Below are 13,706 nucleotides of genomic sequence, written 5' to 3' on the forward strand. Positions count from 1 at the left end.
CAGTAGCCGGGTGAGGCGGCAGCAGCGCTTTATTGGGGCGCGGGAGTTTGGGGGGGACGGGGCGGCGCCGGCCGTCAGAGGCGCCGGAAGAAGAGCCGGGAGCCTCGGTCCAGGGTGCGGGCGGCGGGGTCCGACTGTCCGGACAGCAGCTGGCCCAGGGCGGCCCGGTCCTCGGCGGAGAGCCGCCTGCTGCACAGTTGTAGCTCCTGCAGCCGCGCGGCGATCTTGTCCCAGAGGCCGGGGAGGAGGGGACCCCGGACAGTGCAGCCTGCGGGGAGGAGGGAGCAGGCCTCAGGGAGCTGCTCCCCGCAAAGCCAGGCGGCCCCGCGGGGGCCGGGCCGGGCCCCAGGGTGCTCCCAGCCCGCGTATGCGTCCTCCTTCCTGGTGACCAGATGCCCTGAGAGGTGGGGGCCACTGGAGGAAGGGTGTGCTCTCCCAGGCGGCCAGGCAGGAGGGAGGGTGGCTGAAATAAACACTGCGTCCACATCTGTGCCTCCGAGTGTCCATGACAACGCCTGGGTCTTTCCATCCATAACGTGCGCACAGTAGGGGTGCCTGTGAGTCTCGGGCCTGATACACTCAGGACCCCAAGGGGCTTGGTGAAGGTGGAACCCCAGGAGGCCAGGTGGGAGATCTGCCACTTGGAGGAGCAGGAAGAACCAGGCCCCTGAGCACCCCACTCCCAGCCCGTCCAGCTGGAGGGCAGAGCTGAGCGTCCTGCCCGTTGAATGTGCCAGGCTGCTAGGTGGTCTCCCCTGGGTCACCCTCAAGACAGCTCTGGGTACCGCGGGCATGCCCACCGTGAGAACAAGCCACAGGGGCCCCGCCAAGAACTGGGAAGGTCCCTTAGTGGCAGCTTTTGCCCCCTTCCAGTTACCGGTCCTGTGTCAGCTGCAAGGGGCCCAGCCCACCCTCAACTTCTGGCCAGTGGCAGTGCCAGCCTCTTCAAGGGAGGCACCTGGGCTGCAGGCAGGTCCCTGAGGAGGAAGCTGTGTCCCCAGCCCTGGTGTGGTAGATGTGGCCACCATCCCCAGAGCTCACCTGCCAGGCCCAGGAAGCTCAGGCCTTGGGGCCTCTCCTGCAGGGCAGACAGGAGCTCCTCCAGGCCAGCACAGCTGATCTCAGGGTTGGCAGACAGGTCCAGTGAGACAAGTGAGGGGCAAAGAGGGAGACATCTGGGGCGAGGGAAGAAGTGAAGGGGTCAGTTTCCAGGGAGGGAGGCCCCCATCACTAGGGAAAGCTGCTCCAGACAAACCCACTGCTCTGTGGGCCAAGCTAATAAGCCCAACAGGTCTTGCCCCCAGCCTGGCACAGGCACAGGTGTTCCTCCACAGCTGTCAGGGCATTGCCAGGGGCCAAGGCTGTAGTGACCAGGCTTGGGGCACATTCAGGAGGGAGCTGGCACCACCTTTGCTCCCCTTTCCTGACTAGTGCCCCCCCCAAACCCAAGGCTCCTGGGCCTGGAGATCAGAACCCCCTCAGGAAGCGGGGCATGGGCAGGGTGGTGTTACCTGCTCAGGTCTCTCACTGCCTGGTCACCCAGGTGGTTTGCAGACAGGTTCAAGTGTGCCAGGGCACAGCCTTCCTAGACAGCAGAGGCCCAAGGCTGCAGTGAGTGGGTGCTTGTCCTCCCTGCCTCCCAGAGGCCCACACAGTGGAGGGCAGACAACTTCCTTCTTTCTTGGGGGTGAGGGGGCATCAGAGGGAAGCAATATCCCCTCAATTTGCAGATCAGAATGACTTGAGAATCATGGGTACGCCGCCCTGCCTGGAAGTACCCCCAAGAGAGAGCACTGGGAGGCCTGACACTCCCTTGGACCTGCTTGGGGGCCAGGGGGCCACCTGGGATCCACAGCCCAGGTCAGGGAGCTTCCCCAAGGCTGTTCTTCAGAACCTGCAACGCTCTCCCAGCCCCTGCCCCTGCCCAGGCTTCGCCCGGGTGGCCCAGGGTTCCCATGGCTCGGTGTTTGGCCCAACCACATACCTTAGTCAGGTATCTGACTACGGGTTCCACCAGGCCCGAGTCAGTCTTGCTGGCCACCATGGAACTGACTTCCAAGTGCAGGAGGGTCTGGGCGGGCAGGCTCTGCAGGGTCTGGGACAGGGCGGTGGTGCCCAGGATGTTGTAGGACAGGGACAGTGTCTTCAGGTGCTTGGCATCTGAACCAGGGGCCAGAAGCGCTATCAGCCCTACATAGCACCACTCAGCCCAGCTGCAGAGTCCTGTACCCTCTGGGGAGCTGTCACTGAGACCGGGTGCACAGGGAACAAGCCTCTTGCCTGGGGATGAGGGGGTGGGCCAGACTCCTGAGCCCAGCTTCTCCCCATGTTTCTGGCCTCTGCCTGCCCTGACCCACCGCAGGACACCCAGGTCGCCTGAGATAGGCCCTGGGCAGGATGTGTGTGGGGGGGGGCCGGGGAACACTCCTCTACTGCCCTAACCCCAGACTCCTCCCCCACTGCTGCTCACAGTCCCACCACCGCTGCAGAAAGGCCCTCCGGGAAGTGCTGAGACTGGCTCTGCGGCCCTGCTGGGTGTACGTGGGATGATTCGGGCCCATGGAACAGTTGGTGAGAGCAGTGGGGCTGCGACTCTGCCCTGTGGTACGATCTGGCTGGGAAAGTACCAGATGCCTCTACCCTGTCTGTCTACCTACATGCATCCAGCAGCCAGGCTGATGCCCCAAGGCCCCTCTAGCTCAAGGCTCTCCGAGTCCCTGCACACGCCCTACTGATGGCAACTGGAACCCTGGGGCCAGGGAGTGGACATGGGGTCAGCTCACCTAAGAAGGCTCGGCCCAGGGCTGCCTGGTGGCTCAGGAGGAAACCAGGGCCGAAGCCACAGGCCCGGAGGTGCAGAGTGCTGAGTGCGGGGCAGGCCCGCAGGACCGAAGCCAGGGCCTGACTACAGCCATCCCCGAGGGGGTTCATGCTTAAGTCCAGCTCCTCCAAGTTCTGGGAAGACACAGGCCCCCCATAGGATCTGCTGTCCTTCCCCGCTCCCCCACACCCCTCACCCCAGAAATGGCTTCCCACCCATCTCTGGCCTGCTGCTCCCCATGCCTTTACCTGCAGGGTGGCTTTTCCCACCAAACCGGAGGCAAGCTGGCAAAGGCCTTCAGGGCCCAGGTGATTGGAAGAGAGGTCGAGGAGGGTCAGGCCAGGCAAAGTGTCCAGGGCGGCCAGCAGCTCAGTGGCACAGCTGTCCCCCAACCGGTTCCCTGCCAGGCGCAGCTCCCGGAGCGCTGAGTGCAGCTTGAGGGCCCGAAGCAAGGGGGTGAGCTGGGCCTGGCGCAGGGCCAGGGAGCAGGCGCTGAACAAGGGGCCCACACCCTGGTGCTCCATGGCCTGCAGCACCTGCGGGTGCTCCTCTGCAAGGGGACGTGGTGTCACCAGGGCCAGAGCCGGCCTGTCTACCCCTTGAAACCTGCACAGCCCTCCTCACTCCCCAGCCCACCTGCTCCAAGCTGGTGGTGGGCTCCATGCAGGCTGGTGGTGTGCAGACCTGTATCTGCCCAGGAAGGCCCTCCCCACCTCTCAGCCTGGCGGCTCCCAGAGGTGCCAGACTTCTGGCCCGGCCCAACCTCTCAGCTCTGAGGTCTCTACAAGGTCCCACCTTCACCCCACACAGCTTCCCCCACATACTGCTCATAGTAGGGGCACTGGTCGGGGAGGAAACCCAAGGACAGGTGTGGATACCGGGGGACCTGGCAGTGGCAGTAACAGGTGGAGCCCACGTGCCCAGCCCCTCTACCCAGGCCACTGTGGGCCTCCTGGGCCCTTACCCTGTTCCAGGCTCTGGCAGGCCCTGCGGTAACGGTCCGTCAGTGGGGGGAGGTCCCATGAGGTCACCTCAGCCAACACCTGAAAGCACCATAGGTAGGCAGCCCTGGGGAACCCAGCACCAGGGACGCCCACACTTGGGGCCTGGTTCCCGCCACTCACCTCCTCATTGCTCTGTAGCACATCGGGGATGGGATCCTGCGGGGCCAGCAGGGCCCCCTCCTTGCGTAGTGTGAGCCTGGGCAGCAGCCCGCAGGCCTGGTAGTAGCGCTGGGCGGCCTGCTCGGCCAGCCAGGCCACAGAGTGGGCCTCCTTGCTGTGGGACCAGAGGCTGCGTTGAGCCCGGACCTGGCCACGTCCCTGCATAGCTGAGGAAATGCCCCTGGGCTCACCCTCAAGCTCTGGGGCGAAAGCTCCCTCGCCTGGCTCCTCCCCTCCCCACAAGCCGCCTCCAGCTCCCGGGCCCCTCCCAGGGGCCACAGGACCTCTCTGGCCACTCCAGGGCCAGCCTATGCTTGAGAAGAGCCCCCCGCCCTTGCCTGCGGCCCCACCCCAGCTACCAGGCCCCGGGCCAGCAGGCTGATCCGCTCCACCTGGTGCACAAACACCAGGGTTCTTGGCTGCCACAGGGCAGAGCCCACAGGGGCACAGAGGGAGCCGAGACGCCTCACCTGTGGGGGACGGGGATGAGGAAAAGGTTATCCTGAACGCGAACTCGAACCCGGATGGTAGGAGGCAGGACCGGCCCCTGGAAGGGGGCAGAGGGGTAGGCGAGTCAGAAAAAACAGCCCCCGGCCCTGCCCCGCCCCACCCCACCCGAGCCAGGGGCTGGCTCAGTGCCAGGCCTGCACACCCACCGAGGAAAGGCCGGCTGTGGGGGTGTCCCCGCTGCCGGGGACGTGAGGGCTCCGCAAGGGCTCCATGGCCGAGCTGCCGTCTTCACCTGCTCGGACCGTGGCACTCCAACTCCTGAGACGGGGCAGCTGGCTCTGCCTGGCCTGGGCCCGTGGTCTGACAGGACTCTCGTCACTGCTGGACTCCGAGGCACCGCGCCTGGTCCTGTACCCCCGGCTCTGGGGGTGGGGTGGGCGGCGGCCCTGGGTCAGCAGCACGTCATCTTCCAGCCAGGCCCCGGCCAGACACTCCTCCTCAGGGATCAGCGCTGCCGTGGGAGTGGGGGCCTCACCCAGGCCCCGAGGTGGGCCAGGCTTGGGGCGGCAGCTCCGGGCACTGCCCACTCCTTGAATGGCTGCCCAGTAGGCTGCCCGGCCAGCTGCTGCCACCTTCCTATTGTTGACATGGCCAAGCACGCAGGCCCCGGCTCGCTGTGCTGGAGCAGAGTGCCGAGGCCTCTTCTGGGGGGCCTCAGGTGGGCCCCCACTGTCCTCACCCTCCGAGCTGCTGCTGCTGGCCAGCTGGTGCCTGCTCCTCCGTGGCCTGGCCACAGCCGGCACTGCCTTTGCCTCCCAGACCCTGGCATTGGCCTGAGAGGCCTCTGGGAGCCGTGGGCAGGGGCTTGAGGAAGGAGAGGTCTCAGGGTCAAATAGATGGTCACTTGGGAGGCTCCGGGGAGCTGTGGGGAGATGGAGTCTGCAGTGAGGAGGGCCCTGCACATCCCTGCCACCCACGTGAAAATGCCCGAGGCCCAGGAAACTCTCCAGGTGGGGGCGGCGTCCCGGGGCAGGAGGTCCCTGCTTGCCTCGGCCCTCGGAGGCCTCCCTGAGCCTCCTCTCCATGGCGCCAGCCTTCTCGCGTGTCTCGCGGTCCAGGTCCCGGTGGTACAGCCTCAGCCACTGCTGCAGCGTCTCCAGCGGGCTGTGGCCCTGTGTGGCACCCAGCTGAGCAGGGCCGGAGGGACAGACCCACCTCCGTGGCCGTGCCCCCCTGGCCCTTGTCCCCACTCACCTTCCTGGTTCGGAGGGTGACCGACGCCCCCCGTTCAATGAGCAGCTCAGCCACCTCAAAGTGGCCACAGTTGAGAGCATCGTGCAGGGGAGTGATGCCCTCGCAGCCCTGGCCGCCCGGGTCGTCCACGGCGGCCCCGTGATCCAGCAGGAAGCGGACGATGTCTGTGGGACGGGGAGTGTGAGCCAGCTCCCGGCACCCTGCTCGGACCCCTCCCTGTGTGTGACAGACCCCTGGCCCACGCTCACCCAGATGCCCGTAGTTGCAGGCCTCGTGCAAGGGTGTCCAACCACAGTAGTCCCGAGGGTTCAGGGGGTGACCCTATGACCAAGGATGGGAAGGAGCCTGACCCCGAGTGACCCACAGCCTGGCCTTCCCTCAGGGCTGAGGCCAGAGGGCCAGGGCCTGGGTCCCACCAGAGCGGGTCCCACGATCCATCAGCAGCCTGGCCTGGCCGGTTCCCACCCCGAGGCAGAGCACCACCCCGAGGGCGTGCGCAGGGCCAGCAGCGCCGTGCTGCCTCCCCTCCCCTCCCCTCGGGACAGGTAGTGGACCCCCCGAGAGTCCCTGCTGCCCCACGGGGTGGGGGGACGGTCGCAGGCCCACCTGCCGCACAAGGTCCTGGACGCGGCGCAGCTGGCCCTCGATGCAGGCCCGGTGCAGCAGCGTCTCCCCCACATCGTTGCGCCGGTTCCACTGTGGGCACAGGCACCACAGAACAGATGTGTGTTGGGGGCAGAAGCAGAGGGGACCAGGCCACGCTGGTGAGCCCCAGAGGGACCCCCCACCCCATGGGCCTCACCTTGTTCACCTGCTGCCGGCCCAGGCAGCCCCGCAGCTCCTCCTCCTCCTCCAGGTCCTGGGACTGGCTCTCACCCTCTGTGATAGCCGAGCGGGCACCGGTGAGCAAGCCCACCCCACCCCGCCCTCCGGCCCCACCCAGCCCCCATGCTGTGGTGTGTCCTCCCTCCACTGAGAGACATCCTTGTTAGGACAAGTCACACTCACAGTAAAGACAGCGTGTCCTTAAAACAGACAAACAACAGCTTGTCCTTGAGCCAGGCTCCCTCTCCCTAAGCACTGTGGCCTCCACCCCAGCTCCCCGCACCCCTTCCCTCTTCACTCTGCTCCTGCCTCTGCCCGCCTGTGCCTCTGGCCCCTTCTGGAGTCTTTCCTCACGGTGACCGTCTGAACAGCTCTGCCTGAAGTTGTCTCTGGTCCTGCCACACCCTGCCTGTGGCCCCCTGTACCGCCGCCCCAGCAACACCCAGCCAGGCCCTCTCAGCCAAGGCCCAAACCTCCCACCTGCCCAGACACTCGCCGAGAGCCTCTCACATCCAACACTGAGCCACTCCTCCTAGCCCAGCCCTCCCTTCCTGCCCCCCCGGCCCTGAGATGGTGCAGCCCAGGCCCACCTCAGACTGTCCCTGGTGACCACACTGGCCTCCAGGGACACCCACACCACGGTGTCCGGGAAGAGCAAGCCCCACCCTCACCTGTCCGGTGCTCCACGTGCCCTCTCCACAGGTCACCCTCACTGCCTCCCCATGGACACCGACCGGCTCCCGTCACCACACCCTCCGGGAAGTCCCAAAGCTGCCCAGGCTCTCTGTGCACCCCTCTCTGCCGACCTCATGGCACTGGCCACCCTCCTTGCATGGAGCTGTCTCCTGTCACGACCTGTGATCAGGCCCCATCCTCCCCAACCGCAGCCCTGGGCCCCGCTTGAGCGGGCGAAGGGGAGAAAGCACCAGGGCTGCTGGCAGCGTCCAGGCCTCACCGCTGTCTGAGAGCTCCACCTCGCTGGCCTCCATGGTGTCACTGGCCTCCTCCCCTTCCCTGTCCTCCTCCTCCTCCTCCTCCTCCTCGTCCTGGTCCACATGCAGCTCCTGGAGCCTGGCTTTAGTGCCGGGAGCCTCCTGGGGTTGCAGCCGCAGCTGCACGGTGTGGAGGTGCTGCAGGACCTGCCTCTACAGAGCAGGCGACGCCGTCAGGGCCACAGGTGCGCCAGCTACACCGGGGGCGGGGGACACAGGGCGGGGACAAGGGCACCAGCTGGGTGGATGGGGCCACACCTGCAACTGGGGCTGCTGAGCCTGCTGGGCACAGCCGAGAGCCTTCTGGAAGCATGGTGCCAGCTCCTCATAGGTGTCACCGGCCTCCTCGCGGGACAAGGCAATGTTCAGCCATGTCTTGGCCTCCTGGAGCAAGAGGAAGATAAACGGGTTCCGTGATGGCTGCCCCAGGTACAGAGACCCCAGGCATGGTGCCGCGGCTCACCTCCAGGGCATTGCCCTCACGCAGCCTCAGCTCCTCTTCATAGTGGTGCACAGCCCCACGGGGGTCCTTCATGTCTCCCAGGGTGGTGGCCAGGGACACATGGATGACGGCCAGCTCGGGCCCCGGCCTGTCCAGCAGCTCCGCAAAGTCCAGCTGAGGATGCAACAGGGCGGCTACTGCACACCTTCCGGGCCCAGAGCATTGCAGTCCCTCCCCTCCTCACCCCTCCCCTCCAGCCGGGGTGCACCTGCTTCTGGTAGGCCTTCGCCGCCTTGGGGAAGTCGCCTGCTTTGGAGAACAGGTCCCCCAGCTGCTCACAGATGCCCATGGCGCTCTGAGGGTCACTGCTCTCGGACTCCTCCAACTGCTGCTGCAGCCGGATCACCGCCAGCACTGACGGGAAGAGCCTCACGTGAGGGGGCGGCAGACACAGGGCCCAGCCCGGCTCTGCCATCGGTTAGCCCTGTGCCCTCAGACCGGCCACCCACCCCGCCCAGCCTGTTTGCCCGTTGGTAAGAAGGGGTAGTCAGAGAATCAGCCCTGGGGGGTTGTTGCAAGGGCTACAAGAACTAACAGATGATGCCGGCTAGCAGCAAAGGCAGACCACTGCCGGCGGCTGCTGACGCCACCATCGGCACTCCGGCCACACACCCTGTCGACTCCGAGTGGAGACGGCTTTTGTCTCGTTTGCAGAGGATGCCAGTTCACGTGGAAACACCTCGTCTCCTGACCACCCTCGTGGCCTCTGCACACACTGTGTTGTAGACTCAGATAAAAGTGGGGTTCTCCTCCCAACAGGAATTGGGGCTGCCACCTCCCCAAGGACACATGCCTGGCCCCCTTTGCCAAGGAAGGGGAGCCCTTAGCCCCTGGGGTCCCCTTCCAGGCTCACCATACTTGAGGGTCTGGCACACAGTTGCTCTCTGCAAAGGCTTCTGGGAGCCCAGCCTGTAGGCCTTCCTCAACGCTCTCTTCGCAGCCAGAAAATCACCCAGGTCTTGGAGAACCTGGGGGACGAGGGAGGTGAGCTTGCACTCCCCAGACCCCTGGCCAGCCCACAGCTGCGCCCGCACCCCCAGGGCACCTGTGAGATGAGGACGCAGCACTCGCTCTCCATAAACCCCTTCCGCATGGTGCGCGCACACTCCCGGGCCCCCTCCAGACAGCGCATAGCCTGGGAGTGCTGCCCCTGACGCCAGTGGATGGCGCCCAGGTTGTAGCGGGCGCGGTACAGGTCCTCGTACAAGTGGTTCTGCCTGCGGGTGACGAGCACTTAGTGCCCAAGGCACCAGCATGGACCCCGAAGCACTGAGGTGCCGCTTCTGATGGGTGCCACCCGGTCCAGCAGCCCCCAGCTCCTCCCCTGGCACGTGGCAGACACGCCAGGCTGCCCCCCCATCCCCCAGGGCTGCTTCCTCTAGCAGCAGGGGACTTAGCTCCGCCCTGGGCAAAGTGGGGCAGAAAGATGCTGTTACTCGGCAAGAAAGATGCTCTTCTTGAAGTAGTCGTTGCACAGGGCCGTCTGCCGCAGACTCTCGAAGGTGAGGCCCAGGTTGAGGTAGAGTCGGGCCCGCATCTCACTCAGCTCTCGCTTGGGCAACGTCCCTGGAAGACGACCCCTTCTGACACTCAGGGCCTTGACCCCAATTGGGGTCTCCGGCTTTGGGCCCCATCCCCCACCCCTCCTCCCGCCTCTCACGGGGGTCCCAGGGGTTGTGCTGGAACCAAGAGCAGACCACGGATTGCCAGGTTTGAGGCTGCGAGCAGCACGGACTGGGCGTCCCCTCATGAGGGGGCTTCTAAGAACAGACCCCAGCCTCACAAGGGGAGGCCCAGGCAGGAGAACCCACCACACAGGCTGGCAGGCGTCGGGAACACTTCCTCCACCCACAGGTCTGGGGGCAGAGGGTGGGTCGGGCTGCACCCCGGGGCACTCACTGTGCAGCTTCTCATCCACAATAGCCAAGCTCTTTTCAAAGGCAGCTCGAGCCTGCAGCAGGGCCTGCTGCGCCTGGCTGTGGTCATAGATGTCCAGGTGGGTGCGGCCAATGGTGGCCCAAGCCCTCTGCACCTCCGTGTGGTTGGACAGGGAACAGGCCAGCTCCAGGTAGTGCTGCTGGTGCTGGGGCGCAGAGGGACAGTGGCTGTGACCAACCCTTGCCTCAAGCAAACCCCACGTGTCACTCAACTCCGGGGGGTCCCTATGCTTACACAGGAGAGCCCCCTACCCCTGGAACACCCCTCCCCCCGAGCATCTCCTCTATGCCAAGGGCTGCCTGTGGGGACACTGGCTCCACAGCCCAGCAAGCAAACGTCAGGCTGGGGGAGGAACAAGGCGTGAAGGTTAGTTGGGTTCCTGCACCCCAGCAGCAAGGGCCAGGGCAGGCTCTGTGTGAACAGTGGGTCCTGACCCTCACCCCCCAGGTCACAAACACAGCTGAAGTGATGTGTTCATTAGTGGTTGTTTCTGGGGCCAAACTCCGGGAAGAGACGGTGGTGCAGCCACGCGAGGACCAGCTGACCATCCACCGGCACAGCCCGCCCAGTGGCAGTATGTCCCCCTTAGCCAGAGGCCGGGACAGCAGGCTGTTCCTCTGTCCTCAGAAAGGGACCCCTGCCCAGCCAGCGTGGCTCAGTGGTTGAGCGTGGACCTATGAACCAGGAGGTCACGGTTCAATTCCTGGTTGGGGCACATGCCCTGTTTGTGGGCTCGATCCCCAGTGAGCGGCCAATCACTGATTCTCACCACTGATATTTCTCTCTCTTTCTTTCCTTTCCTCTCTAAATCAATAAAAACACACATTTAAAAAAAAAAAGGAAGGGGACCCCCGCCCCCAAAGAGCAGGCCCGGGAGGACTGGGTCTGGCAGGCTTGGGTGCTGGGTGGGCACGCCCACCTGCAGGGCGGCCGAGTAGTCCTCCATCTCCGCCAGCCGCTCCCCGATCTTCCTGTGGGCCACGGCGCAGCCCAGGGCGTCCTCGGCGCTCTCCCGCAGCCGCAGCTCCTGCTGGTGCTCCTGCAGGGCCTCGGAGTAGCGGCCTGGGCGCAGGCGGGCGGGCTTCAGCAGGCCGGGCGGTCGGCCGAGGGCCGCGCCCGACAAGGCTCCCCGCCCCCGCCCCGGGTCCCCAGGCCCCCAGCTCCCCGGGCCCCAGCCGTGGACACCGCCCGGCCCCGCGCGAGAAACGCACCATGGCTGGCCAGCAGCTCCCCCAGCTGGTGGCAGAGGGCGGCCTCCTCGCGCAGCTGCCCGCTGTTCTGGGCCTTGGCCTTGGCCTTGTTCAGCTCTACAGAGAGACAACGAGGCCGGGAGGCTGAGCCTCTCCGCCCGGGCCCGCCCCCGGCCCTCGCACTGGGGCGCTCGGCCCGGGAACTTACGGCGAAGCTCGCGGTCCAGGCTCATAGTCCGGGCACCGCGCAGAGATCCAGCCGCTGGGAAGAATCCGGATTTCCCGCGCTCTCGCAGCCCGGTCCCTGGCCCTTGCGCAAGCGCAGCACCGCCCCGTTCGGCGCAGAGCATCCCGGGAAATGTAGTCCAGCCGCCCGAAGCATCCCGGGAGCTGTAGTCTGGCTGCTGCTGGGCGGGAAGAGCTGCGCGAGAGGGCGGCCGCCTGCCAGGACTCGGGGTCGTTTGGATGCGGAGGTACCCCCGCCGCCCGGGCCCCGCAGACGTCCCCCGACACACACACAGCAAACCAACCACAGGTGCGAATTTTCCTCAGGGGGCACTGTCCTCATGCAGGAGGTGATCTGTGATCCGCAGGCTGAGAATTTGTGCACATCCACGTGGTCCGACGAGCCCAGAATGTGGCTGCACTACCGACCCTTTTGGAGACTCAAACTCGGTGCTGCCGGGGGAGGGAGGTATTTCTCCGTTAGAGCTGCAGATCCAGGCTGTGCTGAGAGGCGGCAGGAGTGGCACTTGCCCCGCGCGGTGCTGGCTGCTCCGGCTTGGTGCATCCAGGCCCAGGCTGGGAGATTCCAGCACCTGCCACGCCTGGGGCTCAGTCCCTGCCACATGGCATGCCCAGGGCACCGGGCGCCATGGCTGGCATCCCAAAGGCCCCGGAGGAGGCATGGAAGGAAGGAGTGGGAGATGGACGTGTTTATTATTCTAAAAAAGAACAGTTCATTGATTTTTAGAAAGATGAAGGGAGAGGGAGAACCATCAATGTGGGAGGGAACATTGATCAGCTGCCTCTTGCATGGCCTTACGGAGGATCAAGCCCGCAACCCCAGCATGTGCCCTGACCAGGAATCCAACTGGCAACCTCCTGGTGCACAGGATGACGCCCAACCAGCCGACCCACACAGGCAGGGGTGCGTGTTTCTTCTCTGTGGAAATCAGAAGACTCCCAGTGGGGTAAAGCTGCACCCAGTGGTGGACAACAAGGCCTGTCAAGGAGGGAGTGATGTGGAGGGCAGATGGGTCCTTGAGTCCAAGAAAGGCTACCCTGGGCCAGTGCCTAGGGCCTAGGCCATGGGGGGGGGGGGGGGGCGAGGTCAAGCCTGAGGAGCTGCCAGAGGTGGGAAGTTAGACCTGGAGACCCTCCGCCTCTTCTGAAGAGTGCAGTGCTCCGCTGGGCACCCAGGCAGGCCTGGTCATGGGGGAGCAAGGCCGGGAAGTAGACTGGCTCAGCGAAATGGACAGAGCTGCTAGAAAGGTGTGGCCGGGCTCCCCCTGCAACACCAGCATTCTCAGGGCGGCCCAGGTCCTGGGGGCCCGATTACCCTTCAGAGGACCCAACTGCTCCATGCCTCAGTTTCCCCACTGATCGGACAGGGATATGTGTATACAAGGTGGTGCTGAGCAGGGGCTGGAGGCTTGAGGTGGGGAGGCCCCAGGCTGGCGGCCAGCAGAGGCTGAGCCCTGGCTGGGAGACAGGCAGAGCCCAGGGAAGCCCATGAGGCGGTCTTCTCATAAAGAAACACAGACAAAACATGGGTTGGAATTTTTTTAAAACTATAGTTACATACAGAAAATATCCAAAGAGAACGCAGACCACAAAAGTGACATGGAAGTCATTTCCAACAGTGGTAAAAACACCTCTCACTCCACTCTTAAAAAATTAGTTTTATTATCTTTGCAATGTCTCACTTTAGGTGAACTGAGAATGGAGTGTTCGCAGGGAGTGGGGCTGAGAAGGAGCGGGCAGCCGGGTCTGTGCTGCCCGGCTGCCCCCACAGCTGCAGAGGTGGCACTTCCGCCTGCTCAGGTCAGGATGCCAAGATGGCAGGGGGTCCTGGAGACAGACCACTGGTGTCTCTGTAAATCAATGGCCCAGAGAGATGATGCCACAGGTTTGTGGCAACCCCATGGGAGCTGAAACTCACCAGGGTTCCTGGCTGCCCCGGGCTGCAAGGTGACATCACAGGGCTGGGATGTGTTAGCAGTCCTCTTGGGCAACCCAGACATACCTGTACCTCCTACAGGGAGGGCCCTCTGGGTGCAGTCCCACTTCCTCACCCACCCTTGGCTGCAGGCAATGTGGGCTGTGAGCCCTCGTGTGTGGCGGACCCTTCTGCCACACACACAAGGCTGTTGGTCCCAGGCAGCCATATACCTTCCTTCACTTGCACACAGAAACCTGCCCTCTCCCACCCTGCCCCCCGCCCCCAGGAGAGCCACACAATCTCACACAAACCACCCAGGTACAACTAACTGGGAAGCCCCATCCCAGCCTGGATGCCCTCACAACGCCATCACTTGGAAATCCAGACTAGAGACAGGGTCGGTCCCT

General features: G+C 64.8%; 1 protein-coding gene across 1 annotated transcript; it reads right to left on the minus strand.

Annotated features, from left to right (window-relative positions):
- Nucleotides 1-11: 11 nt before the first annotated feature.
- Nucleotides 12-11,450, minus strand: TONSL (tonsoku like, DNA repair protein). Its single transcript, XM_059672569.1, has 26 exons — nt 11,344-11,450; nt 11,157-11,252; nt 10,865-11,007; nt 9,907-10,090; nt 9,444-9,573; nt 9,053-9,224; nt 8,861-8,975; nt 8,216-8,361; nt 7,969-8,121; nt 7,764-7,889; nt 7,469-7,658; nt 6,491-6,567; nt 6,295-6,384; nt 5,937-6,009; nt 5,689-5,852; nt 5,483-5,606; nt 4,641-5,356; nt 4,455-4,531; nt 3,946-4,099; nt 3,786-3,864; nt 3,070-3,371; nt 2,784-2,955; nt 1,985-2,160; nt 1,512-1,585; nt 1,042-1,175; nt 12-268 (listed from the first exon to the last, which is right to left on the minus strand). The coding sequence occupies exons 1-26, from the start codon at nt 11,366-11,368 to the stop codon at nt 75-77; spliced, it is 4,086 nt and encodes a 1,361-aa protein (XP_059528552.1). The 5' UTR covers nt 11,369-11,450; the 3' UTR covers nt 12-74.
- Between the last annotated feature and the right edge of the window lie 2,256 nt (nt 11,451-13,706).

This window comes from Myotis daubentonii, chromosome 17, assembly GCF_963259705.1.
Source record: "Myotis daubentonii chromosome 17, mMyoDau2.1, whole genome shotgun sequence".
Taxonomy (NCBI): Eukaryota; Metazoa; Chordata; class Mammalia; order Chiroptera; family Vespertilionidae; genus Myotis; species Myotis daubentonii.